The 25230-nt window shown below is 41.0% G+C and overlaps 1 protein-coding gene across 2 annotated transcripts; it reads left to right on the top strand.

Moving 5' to 3' along the window:
* The first annotated feature begins 11 nt into the window (after window positions 1–11).
* ALKBH1 (alkB homolog 1, histone H2A dioxygenase) lies at window positions 12–24313 on the top strand. 2 transcript variants are annotated; one of them, XM_039232328.1, is made up of 6 exons: window positions 12–205; window positions 2395–2503; window positions 6050–6179; window positions 18717–18807; window positions 21857–22050; window positions 23119–24313. In XM_039232328.1, the coding sequence occupies exons 1-6, from the start codon at window positions 23–25 to the stop codon at window positions 23546–23548; spliced, it is 1137 nt and encodes a 378-aa protein (XP_039088259.1). In that variant the 5' UTR covers window positions 12–22; the 3' UTR covers window positions 23549–24313. The 2 variants fall into 2 exon arrangements, with proteins under 2 accessions (XP_039088259.1, XP_039088258.1); XM_039232327.1 differs by having other exon boundaries at window positions 6017–6179.
* The last annotated feature ends 917 nt before the right edge of the window (window positions 24314–25230 follow it).

Genomic DNA, 25230 nt, shown 5'->3' with positions numbered 1-25230 from the left:
TGAGAAGAGGCCGGGCAACGAGATGGGGAAAATGGCGGCTGCTGTGGGGTCTGTAGTGTCGTTGGCGACAGAGCCAGGGGAGGACGCCTTTCGGAAACTTTTCCGCTTCTACCGTCAGAGCCGCCCCGGGACCGCAGACCTGGGAGCGGTCATTGACTTCTCGGCAGCCCATACAGCCCGCGGCACGGGGCCTGGTGCCCGCAAGGTACGGACAGAGGAGCGGCGCGCATCACCGGTCGCCTCACCTCGCTTTTTTGAGGGTCTTCGGGGCCTTTCTCACCTCTTTTCGCTGTCTTTTCGCTGAGTATCATTGAGTAATCCCTGCCCTTCATGGGTGCGGAGTTGAATTGTCACACTTCGGCGGTGAAGAGCTGTACTGTCGGTTTACTCCGTGCAGCCTTTCCTGGCTGCGACCTCAAAGAATGCCTGGGAATTGGTGTTCATTCCTAACTTTAAATGCCCGTTTGCATCTCGACTTCAATTTGTGTGAAAGCCCATAAGCCGTATTCTTAGACGGTAGGGAAGCGCTTTGCAGCTTGAAAAAAACAACCACCCGAATATCGCCAGGACTGAGGGGGATCGATTTTGTCAGTTAAGTCGTTGTCCGTAAAACCAGGTCCCTGTCGTCTCCGGGCCTCTTAGAGTGGGCATTGAAAGATTGAGATCATCTCAATTCAAGCACTATCGACTATTTCTACCTTTCCCCACGGAAGGTAGGAAAAGTAACATAAAGAGGACAGGAGGCACAGGGAGAATCACGACTATAGTGTAATGGATAATTTCTTTATAATCGCTGTAACACTGACGATCCCTAATCCCTTAATTTGCCCTTGGTGTTGACCACAGATGGCTGGGTGGAACATTCCGTCTAAGCTTAGTAATAGTTCTCAATAAAATTTGAATGCTATATTAACATCATATTCATCCAGAACCTAGCTTCTTAGGAACTTCATTTGTTACCAAAGATGGTCTTAGAGTTGTCAAAATAACATACAGAAAATCTGAACTCTAAAAATAATGTACATGGGACAGGCCCTCATTCAGCTCCTTTTGTCTATATTTTGCTGCAGTACTTTTAGAATATAAGCCACATGAGAATAGAACATTGTGTCTAGTTCACTATCTGAAACAGTAAGCATTCAATAGGTACACTATCCATTGAATACATAAAAATGTCAGTATTTCATTTCCCAGCTCAGTGCAAGTTGGAGAAGAAAGTTGCTCTGAGAGCAGCTGATGAGCAGTGGAGAATGTGATGGCTAACAGGCAACGGAAGAAGCAGAAGGACTTTTTTTTTTTTAACTTAGAGGTTTAGTTTAGCTTAGGGTGGAGAATAGATCCACAAACTTACTTTAACTATGGGAGTGTTGCTGAATTACAGTACATTACTAAATATGGTCTATTTAAGAAATTGTTACAAAATGTTTAAAATTAAAACATAAGTATCTGGAAAAATTAGCAGGTTAGGACTCTCAGAGTTCCAGGTAGCCATTTTATTACAGAAACTAGTAATACACCAGCTACTTGTTGGTGGTTTTTTTCTGGAAATCTCTACACTCGGTGAAGTTAATAGGATAAGAGATCATAACTTTTTGGAAGAGAACATTTGTTGTATTCTAAGGCAAGTGAGATCCTAAGTTTATTATTAGTGGAAGAATAAAAAAAGATTTTTGATTTTAAAGGTCCTTACTTTAGTAACTGCATATTGGATCTCAACCAATTTAATGAGCCATCTGTAAGATAGTCTTATATGCAAGGAAACTTCATGAGCCCCTGGAAAATTTAATTTCAAAGTAATTCACAAAGGCAGAAGCTCTGAGTTTCATTATGAAGTTTCATCTAAAAGAGAATAAATAGTGTACTTTGAGCAAAAAGGGTTTCCAGTTTTTTACTGAAACATTTATTCCTTCTGGTCAGAGCACTCTCTTTCCATTCTCTTACCCTGCCCTGCCTGATGTTCTTCATTGGTCTGTTTAAGCACCAACTGTATACAAGTGCATCAAGAATTATTAGCCTGAACTGAGGTGGGCAGCATGTTGACTAAGGGTATTGCAGTACACCGAACACCTTTTGTGATTTAGAGTCATAAGAAATCACAAAAGTGTGGTGTCATACAGAAAGGTAGTCTTGAAGGCCCAAATCAGCCTTCTTCTCGTTACTGCTTAATTGTATATTATTTTCTAGTGTTTGTTAGTATATAGATGAGAAAACTGAGGCTCTAAGAAGCGACTTAACTAAGTCTTACATCAAGTAAGTGGTAGAACTAAGTTTAGGAGCCCAGATTTCAGACTCTGAATTTTGCCTCATACCATAAATGTCTTTAGAAATTTGAGATTCTAAGGACTGACCTGCAAAGTAGCTTTAGCCCTCCGACTTCTGTTTCCTTCCTGTCAGGTGATCAGATCTCAGCTGAGCGTGTCCTCAGTCAGTGACCATGATGCACATAGAGCAGGACTTCAGCCAGTAAGCAAGTGGCAGGCCTATGGACTCCAAGGCTACCCTGGTGAGTGCCGCTGACCCCAGAAGACAAGATCATGTAATCATTTGTCTAACTTCAGAGTTGTGAAGAGAATGGGGAAGAGTTGTAAGCAAGTAAATAGACAAAGGGTGAAAGTAAACATGGAAATATTTCACTCCCAAACCCCTTTTATTTTTTTTTATTTTTTTTTATTTTTTTTAATGTTTTATTTATTTCTAGGAGAGAGAGAGAGACAGCGTGAGCAGGGGAGGGTCAGAGAGAGAGGGAGTCACAGACTGAAACAGGCTCCAGGCTCTGAGCTGGCAGTCAGCACAGAGCCCGACGCGGGGCTCGAACCCACGAACCGCGAGATCATGACCCAAGCGAAAGTCGGACGCTTAACCGACTAAGCCACCCAGGCGCCCCTCAAACCCCTTTTAAATTCTGTCTCATCTGAAACTTCTGTTTACTTAACACTCCTGCAGGATAGAACAGGATTCAGTAGTGCCTACCTTACAGTGCAGGAAGTGACACACCAGGTACAAATAAAAAATAAGGACGTTTACTCTAGGCTCCCTGCCATAACTCCAAACACCTATTCTGGCAAAAGAACTGCTTTGAATGATAGAATAATTCATAGTGGTTACTCTAGTCACAAAATCACTATGTTCTCATATGAGGGAAAAAAATTTATTGCTGTCCTTAAGGCTGAGCTTTTGAAGAAAGTGTTACACTTAATGAGATCAAAAACCCCAATAAACTAAATAATCTAGCATTTTGAACTTCAGTAATGTTGGGTAGCTCACTTTACAGATACTGAAATTAAGATGATAATGAAGAATGGGTAATGTTTTCATTATTATTTTTTGAGTAAAGTATTCCCAACATAGGGCTTGAACTCACAACCCTAAGATCAGGAATCACATGCTTTACTGCTTAAGTCAGCCGGGCGCCCTTAATCTTTTTTTTTTTTTTTTTTAAGGATCATGGGGCCATTGTAGATTAATAATTATGAACTATTTAGAAAATACAGAAATGCCTTATTTAGCCAAATATCTTTTACCTGTCATCCTTTTTCTTGGAGAGAACATTAAGTTAACATTGTATCTGTGATTTCAAATACGAATTAAAAGCAAGAAAAATTCCTGAAAAGAAATACTAATTTTCATTGTGCAGTGGGCCAGGTCTATGTTACAGCTCTTAGTACATTGTGATCACTGATGTATTGGTTAATAACATAGGACAGTATAACAGCTTCAATACTTCTTTAAAAGGCCTTATGCACTTCAGTTACATGTGAAAGAAGAATCAAGGGGCGCCTATGTGGCTCAGTCAGTTGAGCTTCCAGCTTTTGATTTCAGCTCAGCTCATGATCCCAGGGTCATGGGATCGAGCCCCATGTCAGGCTCTGTGCTGAGCATGGATCCTGCTTAAAATTCTCTTTCTCCCTCTATCCCTCCCTTGCTGTGTGTGGGTTCTCTCTCTCTCTCTCTCTCTCTCTCTCTCTCTCTCAAAAATAAAAGAACAATAATAAATAAATAAGAGTCAAATGATGGCTTTATGTACAAAAGCATGACTCTCCATTTGGATAAATGAGGAACGTGCATCACCAGCAGTCTTTTATGTACTTTTCTTGAAGGCTGCCCTTTACCTTTCAAGCCTACCTCCTGTTTTCAAAGCTGTGTTTCTCTGTTGCTATGCCTTTTTCCCTTAACAAAAGGGAACAGAAAGTTCAGACTACAGTGTTATCAACCCCACTCATTTTCTGCTGCCCAAAGGTTTTCTAGGATTTCACATTTAAGCCACATTTTGTGAGTTGGTGCCTCATTATGTCCTTAGAAACTTTATTCCATCTTCCCTGCCATTGTAAGCTGCACTTACTAGAAGTATAATGTCCAGAACATGGGAGATGACAGTCTCCTCTTATTCAGGCTTGATCAAAAGGATTGTGTTTACTTCCGGATTCTGCTTGTTGTGAAGGAACCTGAGCAACCACAGCCTGTCCTTATAAGAATGAGCAGGAGGGTCATGAGTTTGAAGACTAAGTCTGTGGAAGAGTAAACCTGAGAGGGAACCTGACAGCATGCAACACTTGAAAGGTTGTCGTACACACAAAGGGCTGGTTAAGGCCTAGGTTCTGACTCGAGGCTGCCTGGCTTCATGTTGTGGCTCTACCTTCCATTCTATGACTTGGCGCAAGTTTCTTAGTCTCTTGGCCTCAGTTTCCTAGTGCGTAAAACGTATGTAAAAACATTACCAACTTTGTAAGATTATTATGAAGATCAAACACGAGTACATATAAAGTACTTTGGTCCATGCCTGGCACACATGAAATGAGCAATAAATGTTAACTATAAAGCTAGAGGTATTTTTGAAGAAGAATAAGAAACTAATTTGGGGTTACTCTGTGAGTCCAAACCTAAGATCAGTGCTTGAAAATTAAAAGCCAAATTTTAATTCATTAAAGGAAGGCAGCAGTTGCCTAGAGTGGCCTATCCAAAGAGATCTTTATTTTCCTGTCACTAAGAGGTATTCTTCCTTTAGTCTGATATTTTGGGGAATGTTATAATCTTTATTTTGTGAAATAATGCTGATAGATGGTAGGTTGTTGGGGTGTTTTTCATCTTATTTTTTCTCTCTCTCTCAAAATATTGACAGTCCCCTGTCACCTCTGAAATTATTTGGAGAATTTTGCCAGTACATGAAATGCAAAAGTGGTCTCTATGTTCAGAAACAAATGTTCTCACTCCTGTCCTCCAATTTTACAGGAAGAAAAGCTCCTCCCATTCAAAGCCAGTTCCTTGACCTTTCTTCTTTCTTTTTACCAAAAGATCCCACTTTCTTTTACCTCTTCCAGCTTTCAAGACCTTGCTCTCCTCATTTTCTCTTTTCTGTGTTCTTTCCTCATAATCTGTAAGCATGCTTAGGTCCTTCCAGACCCTAAAAACCATACGCAGGAGAAAAGTGACATTAGATTACTTTCCAGATCACAGAAGATCTTTTCAGCACACGTGACGCAGGTATTTGCATCATGCCATGCGAGTGGATATACACATCATCTTTCTTCCCTGTCTGTCAGTCAGATTTCAATCGGGAAGCAGAAATCACACTAGTTATTTTAACTGAAAGAATTTAACATAAGTGTTGTTAGGCAGATATTAGAAAACAAAAAAGGCTGAGGTGGAACACTAAGATACCACAAGGGCCACAATTGAAGGAAGCAATTACCTCCTCTCTTGAGTGATAAATGCGTGATGCATTTGAGGGGTGACTTTTGTTATTTTCAGTTCTAAAGTTTGCTTAGGGGTGACACAGTTGATAGTTGTGGAATATTTCTTTCTCTTAAGAATTTGTTTCCCTCTCCCCTTTCTCTAAAATTGGAGGATAGGAATGAGAAGATTTGCTTATAAATGTGGAAGCCATGAAGCATGAGCAAAAGGGGATGGGGAATAAATAATATAGTAATGGGTATAAGGATATCAACAAAAATAAATTATCTGAATATAACTGATGGAGAATTTTCTCCTCTCCTTCTTTCCCCACCCATCTTTTGTGTAGGATTTATCTTTATCCCAAACCCCTTCCTCCCAGGGTACCAGTGGCACTGGGTGAAGCAGTGCCTTAAGTTATATTCCCAGAAACCTAATGTGTGTAACCTGGACAAACACATGACTAAAGAAGAGACCCAAGACCTCTGGGAACAGAGCAAAGAGTTTCTGAGGTAAGTGTTCGTATTCAGGTCAAGTCATTGCACATCTTTATAGGAACTACCCCTGAACAGTGCACTTTTCTCCTCGTTCCCGTGCGAATGCAGCACAATTATATTCTTTCCCCTGAGAACATTTGGACAGATGCTTTGATAGTTATATTAAATTGAGATCCATCTTAGGGTCACCATTTATTTTTCTCTCTCAAAAATAAATAAACGTTAAAAAAAAGATTTGCTTATCATAGCTTAGATCTCAAGTTCATCCTCCTTACTCATCAGCTGGTCCATTTTCATCCAGCTTCAGCTCTTTTCCTACTTAAGAGTTCCAGGGTCACCTTGCTGACTCATTTGGTAGACCATGCCACTCTTAATCTCAGGATTATAAATTTGATCCCAGCGTTGGGTGTAGAGATTACTTAAAAAGATAAAATCTTTTTTAAAAAAATAAAGTGAGTTCCTTTGAAGACATTATATCCTGAAAAAATTAACACTAAAAGCTCTTTATTTCTACTCTCTTAGATGAAGTTACTGCTACTAGCAGTTTTATGGTGGGTTAGCTATTCCTCTTAAGAACTAATGTTTGTACCTTAATTTTGTATCAACTTTATTCATTTCACAATTTTTTGATTTTAAAGTAGTCTCTGCACGTAGCATGGGCCTTGAACTCATGACTCTGAGATCAGGAGTCACATGCTCTACTAACTGCACCAACCAGGCTACCCAACATTCCACAAATATTTATTGAGGGTTAGTTGTGTACCAGGCAGGCTAAGCATTGGAGATACAAAGATATATAGGACACTCTCCTTGTACTCGAGAGTGCATAGTCTATGGCAGGAACTCAGTATCAACAGGAATAATTATAAGGAGCTTAGAAAGTGTTATGATAGGTATTTAGAAAAATACTATGGGAACCAAAGGGAAAAATCATTCCTCTAGGCAAGAAAGAGATGTCAAAGAAGAAAAAATTATTACTGTTTTTAAATTTTTTAAAAATATATTTTTTTAAGTGTTTTATTTATTTCTGAGAGAGAGACAGCATGAGCAGAGGAGGGTCAGAGAGAGGGGGAGACACAGAATCTGAAACAGGCTCCAGGCTGTGAGCTGGCTGTCAGCACAGAGCCTGACGCGGGGCTCAAACCCACAAACTGTGAGATCATGACCTCAGCCGATGTCGGACGCTCAACTGACTGTGCCACCCAAGCGCCCTAATGTTTGTTTATTTTTGAGAGACTGAGACCATGAGCGGGGAAACGGCAGAGAGAGAGAGAGAGACAGAAGCCAGAGCAGGCTCTAAGCCCTGAGCTGCCAGCACAGAGCCTGATGCGGGACTCAAACTCACAGACCACGAGATCATGACCTGAGCCAAAGTCAGATGTTTAACTGACTGAGCCACCCAGGTGCCCCTGTTACTATTTTTTTTAATACTTTCTTCTAATGTTTATTTATTTTTGAGAGACAGAGCATGACCAGGGGAGGAGCAGAGAGAGAGGGAGACAGAATCTGAAGCAGGCTTCAAGCTCTGAGCTGTCAGCACAGAGCCCGATGCAGGGCTCCTACCCACGAACCATGAAATCATGACATGAGCCGAAGTCGGACACTTAACTGAGCCCCCCGGGCACCTCAAAAAAGTTTTTTTAATTGAGTCTTTTATTCTCTTTTTTCACTGTTCATTTGAACTAGGTCTTCAAAAACCATTAGGAGTTTGCCAGTCAGAAGAGCAAGAAAGCTGTTTGGGGTAGAGAAAGCACCTAAGCAAAAAAGTAATATTCAGGGCAGACTAAGTTCTGTGAAATAGGAATACAGGATGTGGGAGTTCATGAGGGATTATACTTACGGGATTTCTACTGTGTGTCAGATACTGTGCTTGGCTGTTAAAGATTCAAAGACAGATAAGACACAATTCCTCCTCTCAAGGAATTTGTAGGTTAGCTGACGGCAGAGATGTATAATAAACAGGTACAGAGATACAGTTTATAAGATATGGAAATAGTCATTCAACTGGCTAGACTGGAGGTAGTTTATAGAAGACGCTTCCTGGAAGTCATGGGTAGAATTGGCAAAAGATGAAGTAGAAAATCTAAGTTAGGGCCAGATTGTAAAGGGTGCAGTGATGTAGAGCACTAGTTCTAGAGTCTGATCACCTGGGTTTACATCCCAGCTCTGCCACTTTAACTAGGTATGTAAACTTGAGCAAGTTTCTTAATCTTTCTATGCCTTACAGTAGTCTTTCCCTCATTTAATAGTGTGAGGGTTAAACAAGAGAATTATGAGAGATCTTTAGAACAGCCCATTCAAACCATTATTCTGGCTTTGTGTGTTCTGTTTGGATTTAGGGTCAATAATGGTACAGTTTTCAGAAACTGCTCCTTTTTTGGGGCGCCTGGGTGGCTTAGTCGGTTGAGCGTCCGACTTTCGCTTAGGTCATGATCTCGCGGTTCGTGGGTTCGAGCCCCACGTCGGGCTCTGTGCTGACTGCCAGCTCAGAGCCTGGAGCCTGTTTCAGTCTGTGACTCCCTCTCTCTCTGACCCTCCCCTGCTCACGCTGTCTCTCTCTCTCTCTCCTGGAAATAAATAAAACATTAAAAAAAAAAATTAAAAAAAAAAAAGAAACTGCTCCTTTTTTTTTCTTTCTACATTTATTTTTGAGAGACAGAGAGAGGCAGAGCACAAGTGGGGGAGGGGCAGAGAGAGAGGGAGACACAATCCAAAGCAGGCTCTAGGCGCTAGCTGTCAGCACAGAGCCCAACACAGGGCTCCAACTCACGAACCATGATATCATGACCTGAGCTGGAGTTGGATGCTTAACCAACTGAGCCACCCAAGCGCCCCTAATTTGTTTTTTTAATGTTCGTTTATTTTTGAGAGAGAGAGAGCACGCAGGGGAGGGGCAGAGAGAGAGGGAGACACAGAAAACAAAGTAGGATCCATGCTCTGAGCTGTCAGCACAGAGCCTGATGCAGGACTCATACCCACAAACTGAGGTCATGATCTGAGCCGAAGTCTGGCGCTTAACCAACTGAGTCACCCAGGTGCCCTGTCATGCTACTTCTAATATGGGAAATAAGATTTCCTTAAGTTGAAAGGAGAAAGGAAAACTAAAATTCATTGGTTTTCCTTTAATGCCTCTTGGTCTACAGGTTATGGTAAAGGCAGGAGCAGTGGAAAATACCCTGTTAAAGCTTTTAATGGTGTCTTCTTAAGAACTAAGAGGAAAGTAAAGGAAGACCATGGTTGAATGAAATTGGAGAGTTTAGAGTTTGCTGCTAAACCAGCCTGTGTTTTCAAATTGATTGATTTTTTTTTTCTTCAGACAAATGACTGCAGAAATCCATGTCATCTTCTAAGATAGTTTAGATGAACCTCTTTAATAAATTATCCAGTAAACAATGGTGAGATTTTTTTTTCTCTAGTAAATTAGCAAAACTTTTAAAAAATGTGGTCCTATCTTCTGTTGTCATGGGTTGGAAGAACTTGATAGGCTCAGACATTGCTGGTGGCATTGAAAATCGATTAGGACCCTTGTTCTCCTTCTGTTACTATGTGATATGTGTTTCAGCTTCCTCTTCTGGGAAACAAAGGAGTTAGACTGGAGAAGCCATTTCAGGAGGTTGGAGTATAGTCAGAGTCACCTAGACAGTACATGCCAGCTCTCCCCCACTTTTCTAGAGCATATCAGAAAGCGAGCGAGTCTGTCATACAAGATTTCCCTAGAGATCCAGATTTTTGGCCATAACATCCACATTGAGAATCACGGAACCAGAGGACCTCTAAGGATCCTTTCCATTTTAACCTTCTAGGTTTCTATGGTCAGGGAAGAAGAACCTTTTTAAGTAGGAAATGAAGAAAAAAATACTTGAACTTAGAGGGAAAAATAGATCTGTTCACAAAATTAAGGCATCTCAATCCTGTTTTGTTCAGTTTATTGTGAGTGAATAGTGTAGCTAGAGATTCTTGTACAAGATGATAATAGTTAAATATAAGCATCTTCATTGCAGCATTGTTCGTAAGGGGGGGAAATGAGAAACAGCCTAAGTTTCTGTCAGCGAGATAGCAAGTTAAGCAAGTATGACATGCCTGGCAGTACAATGCAGCCACTATGCAGCCATTCCAAGATTTTGAATCTGACCCTTTAGTAAGTGTAGTAGGGCTACAATCATAATAAATAAAATCATTTTTCAGCATCTGCATCACAGCTACCTTAGTCTGAGCCACCGTCATTTACTGCAGTAGCCTCTTAACCTGTTGCCCTTTGTCTGTTTTCATGTTCCTTCTCTCTGTTTTCTTTTTTATTTTAGAGAGAGTGGGAGCAAGGGTGGAGGGTAGCAGGAGAGAGAGAGAGAATCTTAAGCAGGCCCCACACTCAGTGCAGAGCCCGACATAGGGCTCAGTCCCATGACCGTGGAATCATGACCTGAGCCAAAACCAAAGGTCAGATGTTTAACCAAATGAGCTACCCAGGCACTCCGTCTGTCTATTTTCTAATTAGTATAGAAACCCCACCACTTCTCTTACAGTTTCTGATCTACAGTACTGCAGTTCACCTTTGATACAACCATTCAGATGTCGACAGGGACATTACAAGTTGCGGGCATGGTCTCCAACCAAATCACCCTCACTTTAGACCGCAGCCACAAGCTTGGGAGATTCCCAGGCTACCCATACTTCTGACCAACTGGTTACAAATTCAGGGAAGTTCCCATAACCCTCTCAGTTCGTAACTCACTAGAATGACTCACAGAATTCAAGAAAGGATTATACTTAGGGTTATAGTTTTATTGTAAAGGGTACAAATCAGGACCATCCAATGAAGCAGTGTCTGGGAGGGTCCTGAATACAGAGCTTCTGTGTCCTCTTTCCATGGAATCAGGATGTGTCACCCTCCCAGGAAGCTCCCCCAAACCTAGCACTCAGTGTTTTATTGGAGTTTCACTGCTTAGGCATGACTGAATTATTAGCCATATGATTTAACTCTATCTCTATTCCCCTACCCAGCCCCTCAGGTTTATTTAGCTAATACCACTTGATGAAAAGTCTCAACTGGTTGGTCTTTCTAGCTTCACAAGCTCATATCCTGAGTCATCACTTTAGCATAAATTTAGCTGTGGTCCTAGGACCCATTGTGAATAACAGAGATAATCCTTTTCCTCCTGGAAATTCCAAAGATTTTTTTTTTTTTTAAGTTTTCTTTTACTTGTTTTGGGAAACAGAGCACACAAGTAGGGTAGGGGGAGAGGGGAGAGAATCCCAAGCAGGTTCCACACTGTCAGTGCAGAGCCTGGTGCAAGGCTTGAATTCAAAAACCATGACTTAAGCCAAAGTCAAGAGTCAGACATTTAACTGACTGAGCCACCCAAGCACCCCTGGAAATTCCAGTGATGTAAAAGCTCTCTCCCAAGAACCTGGGACAAAAGCCAGTGAAAATTGCTTGTTAATGCAGCTCCATTACATTTTGAATAAAATCAGAAGTCTTTGCCACAGCCTACAAGGCCTTGGTGATCCAGCCCCCAGCCACCTTTCCAACCTCTCCTATCATTCCTTTTCATTTACTGTCCTAGTGGCCTCCATGCTGTTCCTTTAAACACAGGAGAAATGCTCAGATTCATTGTGTAAGCTATTCCTTTTGTCTGGAAGACTCTCCCCTTAGATAACCAATGGCTTCCTTCCTTTAGGTTCTTGGATCTCATCATCTTATGAGAGATGATTCCATTATCATTAAGTTAAAAATAGTACCCCATTTTCCCTCACTCTGTATCTTCTTGCCTTCTGTTTGTTTTCTTCAGTGCATGGTAATTACCAGTAAGTATTTGTGGAATTAGTTAGTGATCCTTTCTTAGACCTTTTGAATTTGGGGAATATATTACCTATTCAAAAATAACTTTTTAAAGAATAAGACAAGGGGAAGTACTAAATTATATGAAGCTGACGTTGCTTTATTCCTTAGGTTAGCTTTTGAAATACTTTGCATCTGTTTTTGTATATGTGAAAATTTTTCCCATTAATGTCCTCAGTGTGGAAGCAGAATTAATCCCTTCCCCTTTTCTACTCCTTTAAGACTTTGTGGTGCTATTACAAGCATTTATTATAGTTAATCCAGTCATCATGCACTTCTTCCCACTACCTGCCAGTCTCTTCCTCCACAAACCTCAATGCCAGCCACGGTTCTTTGTATATTTTAAAAGGTGCTCTTTTAATACTTTAACTAAATTGATATTCCCTCAGTTAGCCTGATAAAAACATGCTGAATTTGAGAAGGACCAATTGAAGATTCTATGATATCTTCCCATCTTATTTTCATTAATTTATTAAATACTCTACATTGGTGTTTTAGGAAATACTTGATTTAGGACAGATAGGAAGATTAAAATTCACTCCCTGCCTTTGAGGGAGGGACTAATTAAAGGAGAAATTCAGGTGAATAAGCCATATAGGTGAGTAGAGGAAGTTGCTGTGGGACACAGTAGAGGGAGAGGCTGAAACTGGAAAACAGTTTCCCTGAAGAAGTGAGGTTAAACTGTGTTCAAGTCAGAAAAAAATCTGTGCAGAGAATAGAGTAGAAGAGGAGAGAGAACATAATAGTAGAGAAAAGTGTATGGCCAGAGGCTCAGCCATAAAAAATAGAGGGGCAGGACCCTGTAGGGAATGCTTGGAGGTAAAACCAGAAAAGTGAGTTAGAACCACATTATAAGGGGGTTTGCATGCCTTATGGCAAAGTGTGGACTTTGTCCTATAAACAATGGGAATTCATCAAGATTAATAACTGATTTTTCACTTCAGAAAGAGAATTCTTACACAGTGAGGAAAATGGACTGGAAATACAGTTGTTGGAAAAAACACAATTAAGAATTTAGCTTAGAGGCACCTGGGTGGCTAAGTTGGCAAGTGTCTGACTTGGGCTCAGGTCATTATCTCATGGTTCATTTCAGTTCATGAGCTCAGGCCCCACATTGGACTCTCTGCTGTCAGCATGGATCCTGCTTTGAATCCTGTGTCCTCTCGCCTCCTATCCCACACGTGTGTATGCTTTCTCTCTCTCTCTCTCCCTCTCTCTCTCTCTCTCTCTCTCTCTCTCTCTCTCTCTCTCCTCTCTCTCTCCAAAACAAACATAAAAAAATTAGCTTAGTAATCCATGCAAAAGGTGATAAAGGTCTGGAAAAGACATTGTTAACAAGGCTTGGTGACCAAGAGATTATGAGAATTGAGAGACAGGAAGTTAAGGATCATCCACAGATAATAGGGCAAAACAGGTTTTTGTTGTGGGTTTTTCCCCCATTTTTATTGATATAATTGACGTATATTTTATTAGTTCAATAAATAACACTTTGATATATGTATATATACAAAATGATTATTGTAACAAGTTAATAGTTCCCTTACGTAGTTACAAGTTCTTTTTCTTGTGATGAGAGCTTTAAGATCTTGGCAAATACACAATCCAATATTGTTAGCTATAGTCACCATGTAGATTCCACGTATGAGTAAGATCATACAGTATTTGTCTTTCCCCATCTGACATTTCACTTAGCACACTGCCCTCGAGGTTCATGTTGTCACAAATGGCAGGATTTCCTCTTTTATGGCTGAATAATGTTCGTGTATGTGTTGTGTATCATATTTTCTTTATCCACTCATCTATCAGTGGACACTCTGTTTGTCTTGGCTGTTATAAATAATGCTGCAGTTATTTATGTAAAACTATGGAGGTTCCTCAAAAAAATTAAAAATAGGACTACCAGAGGGTGCAGCTGTTCCACTTCTGTGTATATCTCCAGAGGAGACGAAATCACTGTCTCAGAAAGATAACTGCACTTCCACATTCATTGTAACTTTTTTTTTTTAATTTATTTTTTTGAGAGAGACAGCATGAACAGGGGAGAGTCAGAGAGAGGGAGATACAGAATCTGAAGACAGGCTCCAGGCTCTGAGCTAGGTGTCAGCACAGAGCCCGGCGCGGGACCCGAACCCACAAACCATGAGATCATGACCTGAGCCGGAGTCGGACGCTTAACTGACTGAGCCACCCAGGTGCCCCTCATTGTAACATTATATACTAAGATTTTTAATGGAAATAGGATTGGAAGAAGAGAAGAAGGAGCAGAGATAATCCTTAGTGTAGTTTGGGGATTCATGTTTTTGAAATGCCGGTGGAGTATCCAGGTAGAGGTGTCCAGTATGCCTTTGAGAACATGAAACTGAGCTTAGGAGTGAAGTCAGAGAAAGGGAGATGTGAGGGTTCTACATAAAGACCATAGTATAGTATGGTGCATGGCTGGCTCAGTCAGTAGAGTGTGCAACTCTTGATTTCGAGTCATAAGTTCAAGCCCCATGTTGGGCATAGGGTTTACTTTAAGAAAAAAAATTAATGAAGCAATGAGGATGGATGTGATTATTTGTTTGTTTATTTAGTAGAAAACATACAGAGAAAAGAAAGCCATTAACTCTAGAAAGCATCAGCTTAGGTTGGGGGAGTGCTATTAGAAGCCAACACAGGAAAATGTTTGCAGAATAAAAGAAGGGCCAACCATATCAGTAGGCCAAAGATAGAACAATTAAGTGGTCTATTTGAAATTAAGAAAGTACTTTTGGTGGAGTGGGGGAAGCAGAAGTCAGGTTGCAGTGAGGGCGGCAACTGCAGTCCTTTGGGGAAGGTTCGATTGTGAAGAGGAGAGACGATTGTGAAGAGGAGAGACGTGGGGCAGAGGGATGGGACAGAGGCAGGAGACTTGACTAAGAGGGTAAGTTAAGAAGATGCTTGGGGCACCTGGGTGGCTCAGTCAGTTAACTAAGTGTCTGACTTTGGCTCAGGTCATGATCTCATGGTTTGTGGGTTCGAGCCCCGTGTTGGGCTTTGTGCTGACAGCTCAGAGCCTGGAGCCTGCTTCAGATTCTGTATCTCGCTATTTCTGTCCTTCCCCCACTCACACACATTTCTCTCTCTCTCCCTCTCCCTCTCCCTCTCCCTCTCCCTCTCCCTCTCCCTCTCCCTCTCCCTCTCTCTGTGTCTCTCTCAAAAGTAAATAAAAAATTTGTAAAAAGGTTACATTACAGGATGATTCTATTCATGTTTGGTTATTACTATAATTTTGATAATTTTATTATTAATACCATAAATCTGTGTTAATTATAATAGTGTATGCCCTGAATCTTTTGATGGAAAAGCAGCTCGTTCATGTCTTATCAAATGTGTAAAATACGATCACCTTCTGTGTTATTTTTAGAGCTATATTGTTCTTACCTTTATTTGTTCAGATTGATCTTGTTTGAGGGTTTTTGTTGGGCTTTTTTTTTTTTTAAGATTATTTATTTTTGAGAGAGAAAAACAGAGTGTGAGCAGGGGAGGAGCAGAGAGGTGGGGAGAGACACAGAATCCAAATCAGGCTCCAGGCTCTGAGCCGTCAGCACAGAATCTGATGCAGGGCTTGAACTCATGAACCATGAGATCATGATCTGAGCTGAAGTCAGACTGAGCCACCCAAGTGCCCCAAGTTTGAGGGGTTTTGTTTGTTTTAATTAATTTCCCTGTTTTACATGTTTTATTTTTTAGAGACAGAGTATGCAAGTTAGGGAGAAGGGCAAAGGAAGGGAGAAAGAGAATCTTCAACAAGCTCCATGCTCAGGGCAGAGCCCAATGCAAGGCTCTATCCCACAACCTTGTGATCATGACCTGAGCTGAAATCAAGAGTCCAGTGCTTAACCAACTGAGCCACCCAGGTGCCCTGGTCTAGTTTTTGTTGTTGTCATTGTTTTTAATGTTTATTTATTTTGAGAGAGAGTGGGGAAGAGAGAGAATCCCAAGCTCACCGCGCAGAGCCCGACACAGGGCTTGATCTCATGCCTCTGGTCTAGTTTTGGTATAGTAGCATGGGTTCCTCATCAAGAATAAAATGATCTTGTATTGATCTAGAAAGATGGGAGGTGTTTTGTTCTGTTTTTTAATTTTGGCTGAACTAGTGTTTCCCAAAGTGTCCCTGATTCAACAGCGTCAGTGTCACTTGGGAACTTAGAAATGCAGATTCTTAAGCTCACCCTAGACCTGCTGAATCAGAATTTGTAGGCCTGGGCCCAGCCATACAAATTTCAACAAGCCCTCTAGATGATTCTCATGAGGACTAAAATTTGGAAACTAATTTTGGAGCACTAAATTTTGGCAAAAACTAAGTGGGGTACACAGATTACACCAGATTCACAGGAGGCCAGACATAAGAGGTCGGTCTTATTTTCCTATCTGAAGGCTAGTAAAATAGATTATTCTCCAGGGGGATCATCAGGGGATTCTTTTATCTGTGCCTTTAGTTGAAGAAACATGGATAGAACTCAGGTTGTGTTAGTAATTATGCATTCCTTTTTTTTTTTCTTTCAGTTTTTAGTTTTTACTTGTAGAAAATTTAAATAATGAATGGTCATTCTACATGATAACTGTTCATCCCAGCTAGTGCCAGTCACTAGCCAAGCTTACATATTGTTTCCCCTAAATTGTTACTAGTTATCTGTCTTCTCTCATGCCAGGTGTCCCTGAACCCTTACCTAAGTTTGGTGATTCACCACCTGGGCTCATATATAGTTGTCTTCATGGACACGATTTATTCCAGTTCAAAGAATACAAAGCACAATCAGTGAAGAGTAAAGACGAATTGAGCGAAGTCCTGGGAAAACCAGGCTCAAGCTTCCAGAGTTTTCTCCCAGTGAAGTCACACAAGGTGTGCTTAATTCCCCCAATAACAAGTTGAGACAACATGTATAAAATGTTGTCACACCACAGAAGCTCATTGCCTAGGGGCTGGTCACATCGACAGTCCCTGTCTGACACATAACAAAATTCTAGACTCCCAGAAGAAAGCTGGTGTTTAACATAAATCGTATTATTTTGCACACAAAGTTTAAGCCCAGTGAGCAGCAGTTCTGGGAATGGTGTGAACCTCCCCAAATTCCAAGTTCCAGATGCCTGCCAATGGCCAACCTTGTACACAGGCCTTTCAAAGCAGTCTGATCTGCTATGCCTCTTTTCTGCACTGGTGTCCTAAATAAATCAGTGTTTGTTCCATTCCCTTTAGCTGCTGGTCTTGATGTATATCTGTGTCATGATGTCCTTAGAATGTAAACTCTGTGAGGACAGATAGCATCTATTCTGTAAACTCTGTCAAACATCAAGATGAGTGCCACTTACAGTGTGAGCCTCTAATAAATCCTTTGCTTCTGCTCATGTTGTATGCCTATATTGCCCACTGCTCCACTCCCTGTTTAAATGCTAGCCATTCTTCAATGCCATGTTCAACTCCCAACTGTGCCCTGAGGCCTTAAGTGATTAGACAGCTAACTTTGAGCTCTCCTTTTTCTTAATTATGTTGGCCCTCAAAGTCTTGAGCTGTTCAGTTGAGTACAGATTTTATAGTGCCTTGAATTTTCTCCTCATTTTTTCTTACACTTTATCTGTCATCTCTTGTCAAATATAAACTCCTTAAAGCAGTCTAATCTTTTCTTTTTTAAACAGCAATGGTTCTTGGACCAAAAAGTTGGATCAATTGATGATATAAGTCACATAGGGGGGAAAAAAAAACTAAAATTATTAGGCCTAGCATTCTTGCATTTTTAGGTATTCGAGGGTAAATCAAAGAAACTTCTTCCTCTTTAGAAAAAGAGTAGATGGGGCGCTTGGGTGGCTCAAATCAGTTAAGTGTCCACCTTCGGCTCAGGTCATGGTCTTGCATTTGTGAATTCAAGCCCTGCGTCAGGTTCTGTGCTGACAACTCAGAGCCTGAAGTCTCCTTTGGATTCTGTGTCTCACTCTCTGCCCCTCCCCTGGTTGACCTCTGTCTGTCTGTCTGTCTGTCTGTCTCTCTCTCTCTCTCTCAAAAATAAACATTAAAAGAAAAGAAAAACCTAGTAATCCCATAGGCTTGATCAGACAGCGTATAATTGCAGACAGTGCACCTCTCTGTTTTACAGAAACCTCCTATGTGTTGAAGGGGATGTCAGAAACCAAATCAATTCCATTGGTCCTTAATTGTTAGCTAAGCCTCAATTATCTAAGCTCTTACACAGGGTTAAAGAAATCTTGTTAAACCAGTTATTTTTGGTTGTATACTACATTTTGCCAAACTTTTTCCGCCAACCTATAATTCTGGGAAGCCACCATCATTAGACATGGTGATAGCTATGATTAATCATACCCCACTTTTAGCAAACCAAATAGAACATGTTCTGTTAGCCAATTTCTCAATTACCTATAGTGCCTTTGGTCCCGTTTCCAGTGGATGAGTAAAGACATTTCTGTTGTTATTCTTATTTTATCATTATTGAGATGTTGGAGACTTGCCACTTAAAATTGATCCCATTCAGCAGAGGACTTAGAGCAAAGACTAAAAATGAGAAATGCTAACATGTTTTTTAGTGTTATATTCTTGGTCAACTCATTCGTCTATTCTCAATTTTCCTATCAAGATGTTGGCCAACAGCTTACACCAAGGAATATCAAATTTAGTCTAGGCCAAAGGGCCTTTGCTGCCAATTGAGGTGAATAATTTAATTCTCTCTTGTCCCTAATCTTCACAGGTATAAAGAATCTAATAAACAGAGGCGCCGAAGTTTACTAGAGAAGTTGCGTTGGGTGACCCTGGGCTACCATTACAACTGGGACAGTAAGGTATTTAACCTTTTCTTGCTAATTCCATTGTTTTCCACTTTTTATACTCCTTGGGCTCAGTGGTTGGATTTCTTCCTGGCCACGACTTTAAAGTATCAGATTATCCATTTGTGCAGGGATCTCTTTCATTTATCTCTTAAAATCCTCTTGATTACAGGATGTCAAGAGGAGTGACTAATTTCTGCCAAGAGGAAATTTTTTCTTCAAATGCCCTTAGGTTATATTATTCCATCAGAAGCATTAGTGCTTTCTCTAAGTACATTTCAGGGATATAGATTTTTCTTTATTGTGTTCAAGAACAATGCTCAATTAAAACCTTTATTTCCATTATTGTTTAGTGTTTGTTGAGCCTTTATTTTCTACATGGTATCTATCTGATGTAAAAGGAGCTTCTGGTGTTCCTTTCCATGAACTCATAAAAGACACCTTTGCCTGCTATATAAGGTTTGAGCAAGTCACAGCTGGGGAAAAATGTCCTACAGTTAGCAAAGTTCTATCTTTTCTTGAGGTGTAATTTCTTCTTTCCTGATCCCCGTGGTTCTAGAAGTTCCTCCTTTATCACTGGCAGCCTGTCTCCATGAGATGTTTGCCATCAAGTGGGAGGACTAATTCTTAGAATAAACTGAATAAACAGGATGCTATAGACCATCTTCCTACTAACTAGTTACTTTCTAACAGCTCCATAGTTTCAGTTAACCCAGCTTATTAACAAATATATTTAACTGCTCAAAATAAGGATAAATATTGCTCAGAAATGTTCATGATATAATTCTTTCAGTGATGCAGATTCAGTGGAAGACTAGATATCTGTGTTTGGGGAAGTGGCCTGTGATTCTCTCTGGCTTAGCCAGACGAGGTTTGAATTTGGCCTTCCAGAGGATAGTCCCTGCCTCATAAGGTGGGAGTGAGAGTCAGATGCTCATTGCCCGCATAGCAGCAGTGCCGGGCTGTTCTGAGCAGTTAAATGCATTAACACAGTAAATGTTAGCTCATCGTTTTTTATGATGTTGTTGTTATTGCTGGTAGTGTTATTCTCCGAGGACTTAAAGTTGCTCTCATTTACTGGGAAAAATGTGGAGTGAAAAATTATCAGAAACTGGATGAGTAATCAGAAAAGTGGAAGAGAAGTAAGAAGACTAGTGCATAGACAGTTTGGATGAGGTTGGAAGCCCACAGAGACGCTTCTTTGATCACAGCACAGCCAGTCTTGTGCTAGAACAGCATCTCTGAGTAGCTGAGCTTGTGAAGGACTGAAACTTGAAAGGATGGAGAAAATCTCTTAAAGTTCTCTTCAAGAAATTAAATAGGAACTCTTATTTACAGCTCAGGAAAAGGAGAAGGAAAAAATAAAACAAATTTCAACTGAAGAGACTTGGCCATCCATCAAAGACTTATCACATCCTTAACCTGGAGTTAAAGCTCACTTCTGGCCAAAGTAAATACATTCTCTGCAGAGCTGTGCTGCAGCTGGGGTACATCAGGACACCAGTGGAGATGTGAGGCACAAGTGGGTTTTCTAATCAGTTTGAGGTTGATTTGGGCAAACGATGATGTGAGAGCAGCAGCAAGACAAAGGGGCATCGGGCTGTGCAGGCTTACCTTACCTCACCAGGGTTGCCCTCACCCTCATCTGCATACGAGACTGCCACCTTGTTCTCCTGAACTGCTGGATTTTGGTGAGAGAAGAAAGAGTTTTCTGGCCTCTGTTTTTTTTTTTTGTTTGTTTGTTTAAGAGAATGGTATTTGTGATCTTTATGTGCTAAAAACCGTTCCGGGAGATGAATGCTGAAAATTACCATTTTTAGGTCCTGCCTTGACCATGGTGTAAGTCAGTTTCAGTTGCAATATTTTGAGCCTGGTATCTCATCAAATTGACCAGTGAAGTTGGCAGCAAGCCATATTGTGGGCTGAGGGACCTAGAACGAAACTGGCCATCATATTTGAGTTTTGTTTTTTTTTAAATAAGCTTTATATTTTAAAATAGTTTTAGATTTGCAGAAAAGTTGAAAAGATAGTACAGAGTTCCCATATACCTGCACCTAGTTTTCCCTATTATTAACATCTTACCTTATTATGGTACGTTTGTCTTAATAAGTGAACCATATATAATGTGTTATATAATACATTATTATAATGTTGAAGTCCATATTTCATTCACATTTCCTTAGCTTTTCATGCAGTTTTCTTAGATTTTTTTTTAATGTTTATTTACTTTTGAAAGACAAAGTGTGAGTGGGGGAGGGGCAGAGAGCGAGAGGAGACACAATCCAAAGCAGGCTCCGTGCTCTGAGCTTTCAGCACAGAGCCTGAACCGTGAGATCATGACCTTAGCTAAAGTTGGATGTTTAACCAACTGAGCCACTCAGGCGCCCCTCCGTTTTCTTAGGTTTTTTAAATGTTTTTTTTTTAATTATTTATTTATTTATTTATTTTGAGAGAGAAAGAGAGAGACAGCATGAGCAGGAGAGGGACAGAAAGAGAGGGAGACACAGAATCCGAAGACAGGCCCCAGGCTCTGAGCTAGCTGTCAGCACAGAGCCCGATGGGGCTCGAACCCACAAACCGTGAGATCATGACCTGAGCTAAGGCCGGATGCTTAACCGACTGAGCCACCCAGGTGCCCCCAGTTTTCTTAGTTTTTAACTGCTGTCTTTTTTCTGTTCCAGGACACCACATTACATTTAGTCATCATGTACCTCTTAGCAGTGACAGTTTTGAGTTACTCTTTTATCTTAAGAGAATGATCCTATTTGAGATTAAAGTATACCAGAGACAGACATAATAATTGCTTCATGTACAGACTCCACACAGGGGGAACTGGTGTAATTTACCGCTGCATGGCATGGTGCCTGCCACGTAATAGGTGCTAGGATTTTGAATGTCTCATTATAAGATTACCAGATGCCTTAAAAACAGATGGATAAATCATGCTGTGTTAGAATTACATGTAAATTAGATCATTTTAAAGCAGTAATTAATCTTCTGCCACAGTTTCCTATTTTCCTGAGATCATTGTTTATTTTTCTTATTTTCCCTACTTTTATCAAAGAAATACTCAGCCGATCATTATACACCTTTCCCTTCTGACCTGGCTTTCCTCTCAGAGCAAGTAGCTGCAGCCTGTGGGTTTCAGGGTTTCCGAGCCCAGGCAGGCATCCTGAATTACTACCGATTAGACTCCACACTGGGAATCCACGTAGACAGATCTGAACTAGATCACTCCAAACCCCTGCTGTCTTTCAGGTAAGCTGATTCTAGGGATTGGGGATTACTTTCTAAAACTCCATTCATTTTTTAAAGCATTTTTAAACTAAAATAAATAAAATCTATAACTTTAAGAAATGTTTAGACTCTCTAATCTTTTACTCCCAGGCATCTTAACAGTGTTATAAGTAAAATTTGCCTAGTCCTTAAGATTAATGAACAAATCACAGCTAATATTCCTGTTTAAGATGTGTGGGATCTGCCTTTTTTATTGAGAGGTATCATCAGTGGTGTGTGGAATAGGCAGGTGGAAGGCTGTAAGGCAAAGTGAGCAACCTTTTTGGACTGGGGAAGAGAAAGCACAGAACCCCAAGTAGTTTACTCTCCTTGTCTCCCTAACCGTGCGTTGAAATGGGGCAAAGTGCTGCACCTGCACCTGTATTTTACAAAGAAGGTGCCTAAACAGAATCTTTTATTAATTGTTCTATCTTTAAAGTGAATGGGCTTGATAAATATAGTAAAGGACTCAAGTAATTTATTGAAAGACTTAAATCTTAAAAGTACACCACACAGGGTGCCTGGTTGGCTCAGCTGGTTAAGTGTCCAACTTCGGTTCAGGTCATGATCTCACAGTTGGTGGGTTAGAGCCCCACATCAGGTTCTCTGCTGACCGCTCAGAGCCTGCAGCCTGCTTCAGATTCTGTGCCTCCCCCTCTGATACCCCTCCCCCACTTGTGCTCGCTCGCTCTCGCTCTCTCTCTCACACACACACACACACACAAATAAACATCTAAAAAAACTTTTTTAAAGTGCACCACTAAAATTTATATGGGTAATATTAAAATTAAATGTTTAATCTGCTTGTTTAACTGCTTTACATTATATTTTGCAATAGTCCTGTGGGCCATGATAAGTATAAGCAGCAGATCGTGGGTTGGTCACTTACACAAGCCAGAAGAGAAGGGTCTTAGCACAGTTTGAAAAGGTTATGCAAGCAATAAGTATCAAGCTGAAATTAGAAAAAAGTGCAATTGGCAGTAACTTTCCCAGCCATGGTTAGTAACAGAAACTTACTGCCGTGTATTGTTTTACTTATTTTTCTTGCAGCTTCGGACAGTCTGCCATCTTTCTCCTGGGTGGCCTCAAAAGAGATGAAGCCCCCACAGCTATGTTTATGCACAGCGGTGACATCATGGTAATGTCGGGTTTCAGCCGCCTGTTGAACCATGCGGTCCCGAGGGTCCTCCCAAGTCCCCAGGGAGAGGGCCTGCCTTGCTGCCTGGAGACGCCTCTCCCAGCTGTCCTCCTCAAAGACTCCGTGGTAGAGCCCTGCTCTGAGGAGGACTGGCAGGTGTGCACCAGCTACTTGAAAACAGCTCGTGTTAACATGACTGTTCGACAGGTACTGGCCATAGACCAGGACTTCCCTTCGGAACCCACAGAGGAGAATAAAAGAGACATCACCACAGAAGGTTTCTGCCATCTGGATGACGAGAATCGCCAACTAAAAAGAACAAAGTTAAATCCTGACAGCTGAGACTTGGGGAGCCCGTTCTTTTACTCAAGCAGGTCATCTAGTAAATGACCACACTTTTTGTACTGCCATAGACTTCAGCACCAAGACAAGCCAAAAAGAGGGAAAAACTCATCATCGATCACACTGTTGCCTTGGAACCCATCCTGAAGAGGAAAGCAGTTCACCACTCTGCTCAGAGACAGTTTGCCACGGTCCAGTCTGGTTAGGTGTTGGCACTAATGTATGTGAGAGGTCCAAGGGGCTTTGACCTTCCAGAACAGCCCTGTCAGCCTCTGCCGTTGCCTCTAGGAGAGGTAGAAGTGAGTTTCCACATTAATGGAGCCTTATTAAATACCTCAGATTTTATTAATGAGAAACATATCATTAAGCCCCTGCCACTACCCCAACTAGTGATTTGTGGTTAAATTGTGCTTCCAAGAGCCAGCCGTTAGCCTCCCCTTCATCCTTCCCAGCCATCCTCAGAGACTGCGATTTTCTCCTCCAGCTTTTCTGGCCTTCACAAAAGAGTCCTGTACACATTAAGATAGTGGAACTAGACATCTCATCTCCTAGAAAAGAAATCAATTATAGCTGTCCATCTTGCCTAAAAGATAAAGTATATGTAAACCCAAGGAAAGGGGAACGGGAGTTTCTCCAGATTTCTTTTAGGTCTAAACTCTTCCTGTTGGCTTTTTAAATGCCATTTTAATTGTTGCACTAAAGAAGCCCCAAGGGTGTTCTGTAACTGTTTTCTCCATGAATAAACTTTCTCTATTTTAAATTAAAGATCTCTATCAGTTTTTGAGAGTTAGCGTATCCGGGATTAGTTTTTCCCTATTTTCACTTGCTGTATTGTTCATGCTGTAGAAGCCCTCCAGCTGTTTCTGCCGTAAGTCTTCTTTGTGACTGCCTCACAGGAGAGAATATGCTTTGGCATTCCAGTCACCGCTGTCCTTTGTGATTGTGGACAGCTTGGAAAATGCATGAAGCACCAAGTGTTCATCTTGGTACCCCCAGCAGCTTGGCTCACAATACCCTTAGCTGAGTTGCTTTACATTTCTCTGGACTCTGGACCTCAGTTTCCTCATTCAGAAATGAAGATAATATTTACTACTATCTTCCTAGGGGATACTATTTCAAATGATAATAGGAATTTAGTGCTCCTTTCTAGGAATGTGGTGTCAATATTTATTATTATATGGACTCTTGGAAACAGCCCTCTTTGTTTGTGTGTGCAGACGACTGGCTGGAAGCCGCTCGGCTCCCTGCTGCTTGCAATCAACCTGCATTTCTGTCCTGCCTCCTTTTCTTCCTTAGAACAGTGCACATTGAGTTCATGTTTTGTTTTTTTTTTTTAAATGTTTTATTTATTTCTAGGAGAGAGAGAGAGAGAGCGTGAGCAGGGGAGGGTCAGAGAGAGAGGGAGTCACAGACTGAAACAGGCTCCAGGCTCTGAGCTGGCAGTCAGCACAGAGCCCGACGCGGGGCTCGAACCCACGAACCGCGAGATCATGACCTAAGCGAAAGTCGGACGCTTAACTGACTAAGCCACCCAGGCGCCCCATTGAGTTCATGTTTTAATCTTTGTTTTCTAAGAAATAAAAATAGATTCATCCATTATGTGTAAGTAGCTAGGCTCTAAACTTAGTGCATGATAGGAAAATTTTATGTAATTAAAATTACCACTGGAAAAATCGCTTGAA

Source organism: Hyaena hyaena, unplaced genomic scaffold (genome assembly GCF_003009895.1).
Source record: "Hyaena hyaena isolate Hyena2069 unplaced genomic scaffold, ASM300989v1 scaffold_65, whole genome shotgun sequence".
NCBI classification, from domain to species: Eukaryota; Metazoa; Chordata; class Mammalia; order Carnivora; family Hyaenidae; genus Hyaena; species Hyaena hyaena.
Note: the sequence above shows the minus strand (reverse complement) of the source record. Positions and strands in the feature narration are given on the sequence as shown.

Excerpts from the sequence above, each read along its gene's own strand:
- ALKBH1 (XM_039232327.1), top strand. The coding sequence starts at position 23 with ATGGGGAAAATGGCGGCTGCTGTGGGGTCTGTAGTGTCGTTGGCGACA. Across the intron at positions 18,808-21,856 it reads ATTACAACTGGGACAGTAAG|AAATACTCAGCCGATCATTA; the intron begins GTATTTAACCTT and ends CTTTTATCAAAG. Across the intron at positions 22,051-23,118 it reads AAACCCCTGCTGTCTTTCAG|CTTCGGACAGTCTGCCATCT; the intron begins GTAAGCTGATTC and ends TTTTTCTTGCAG.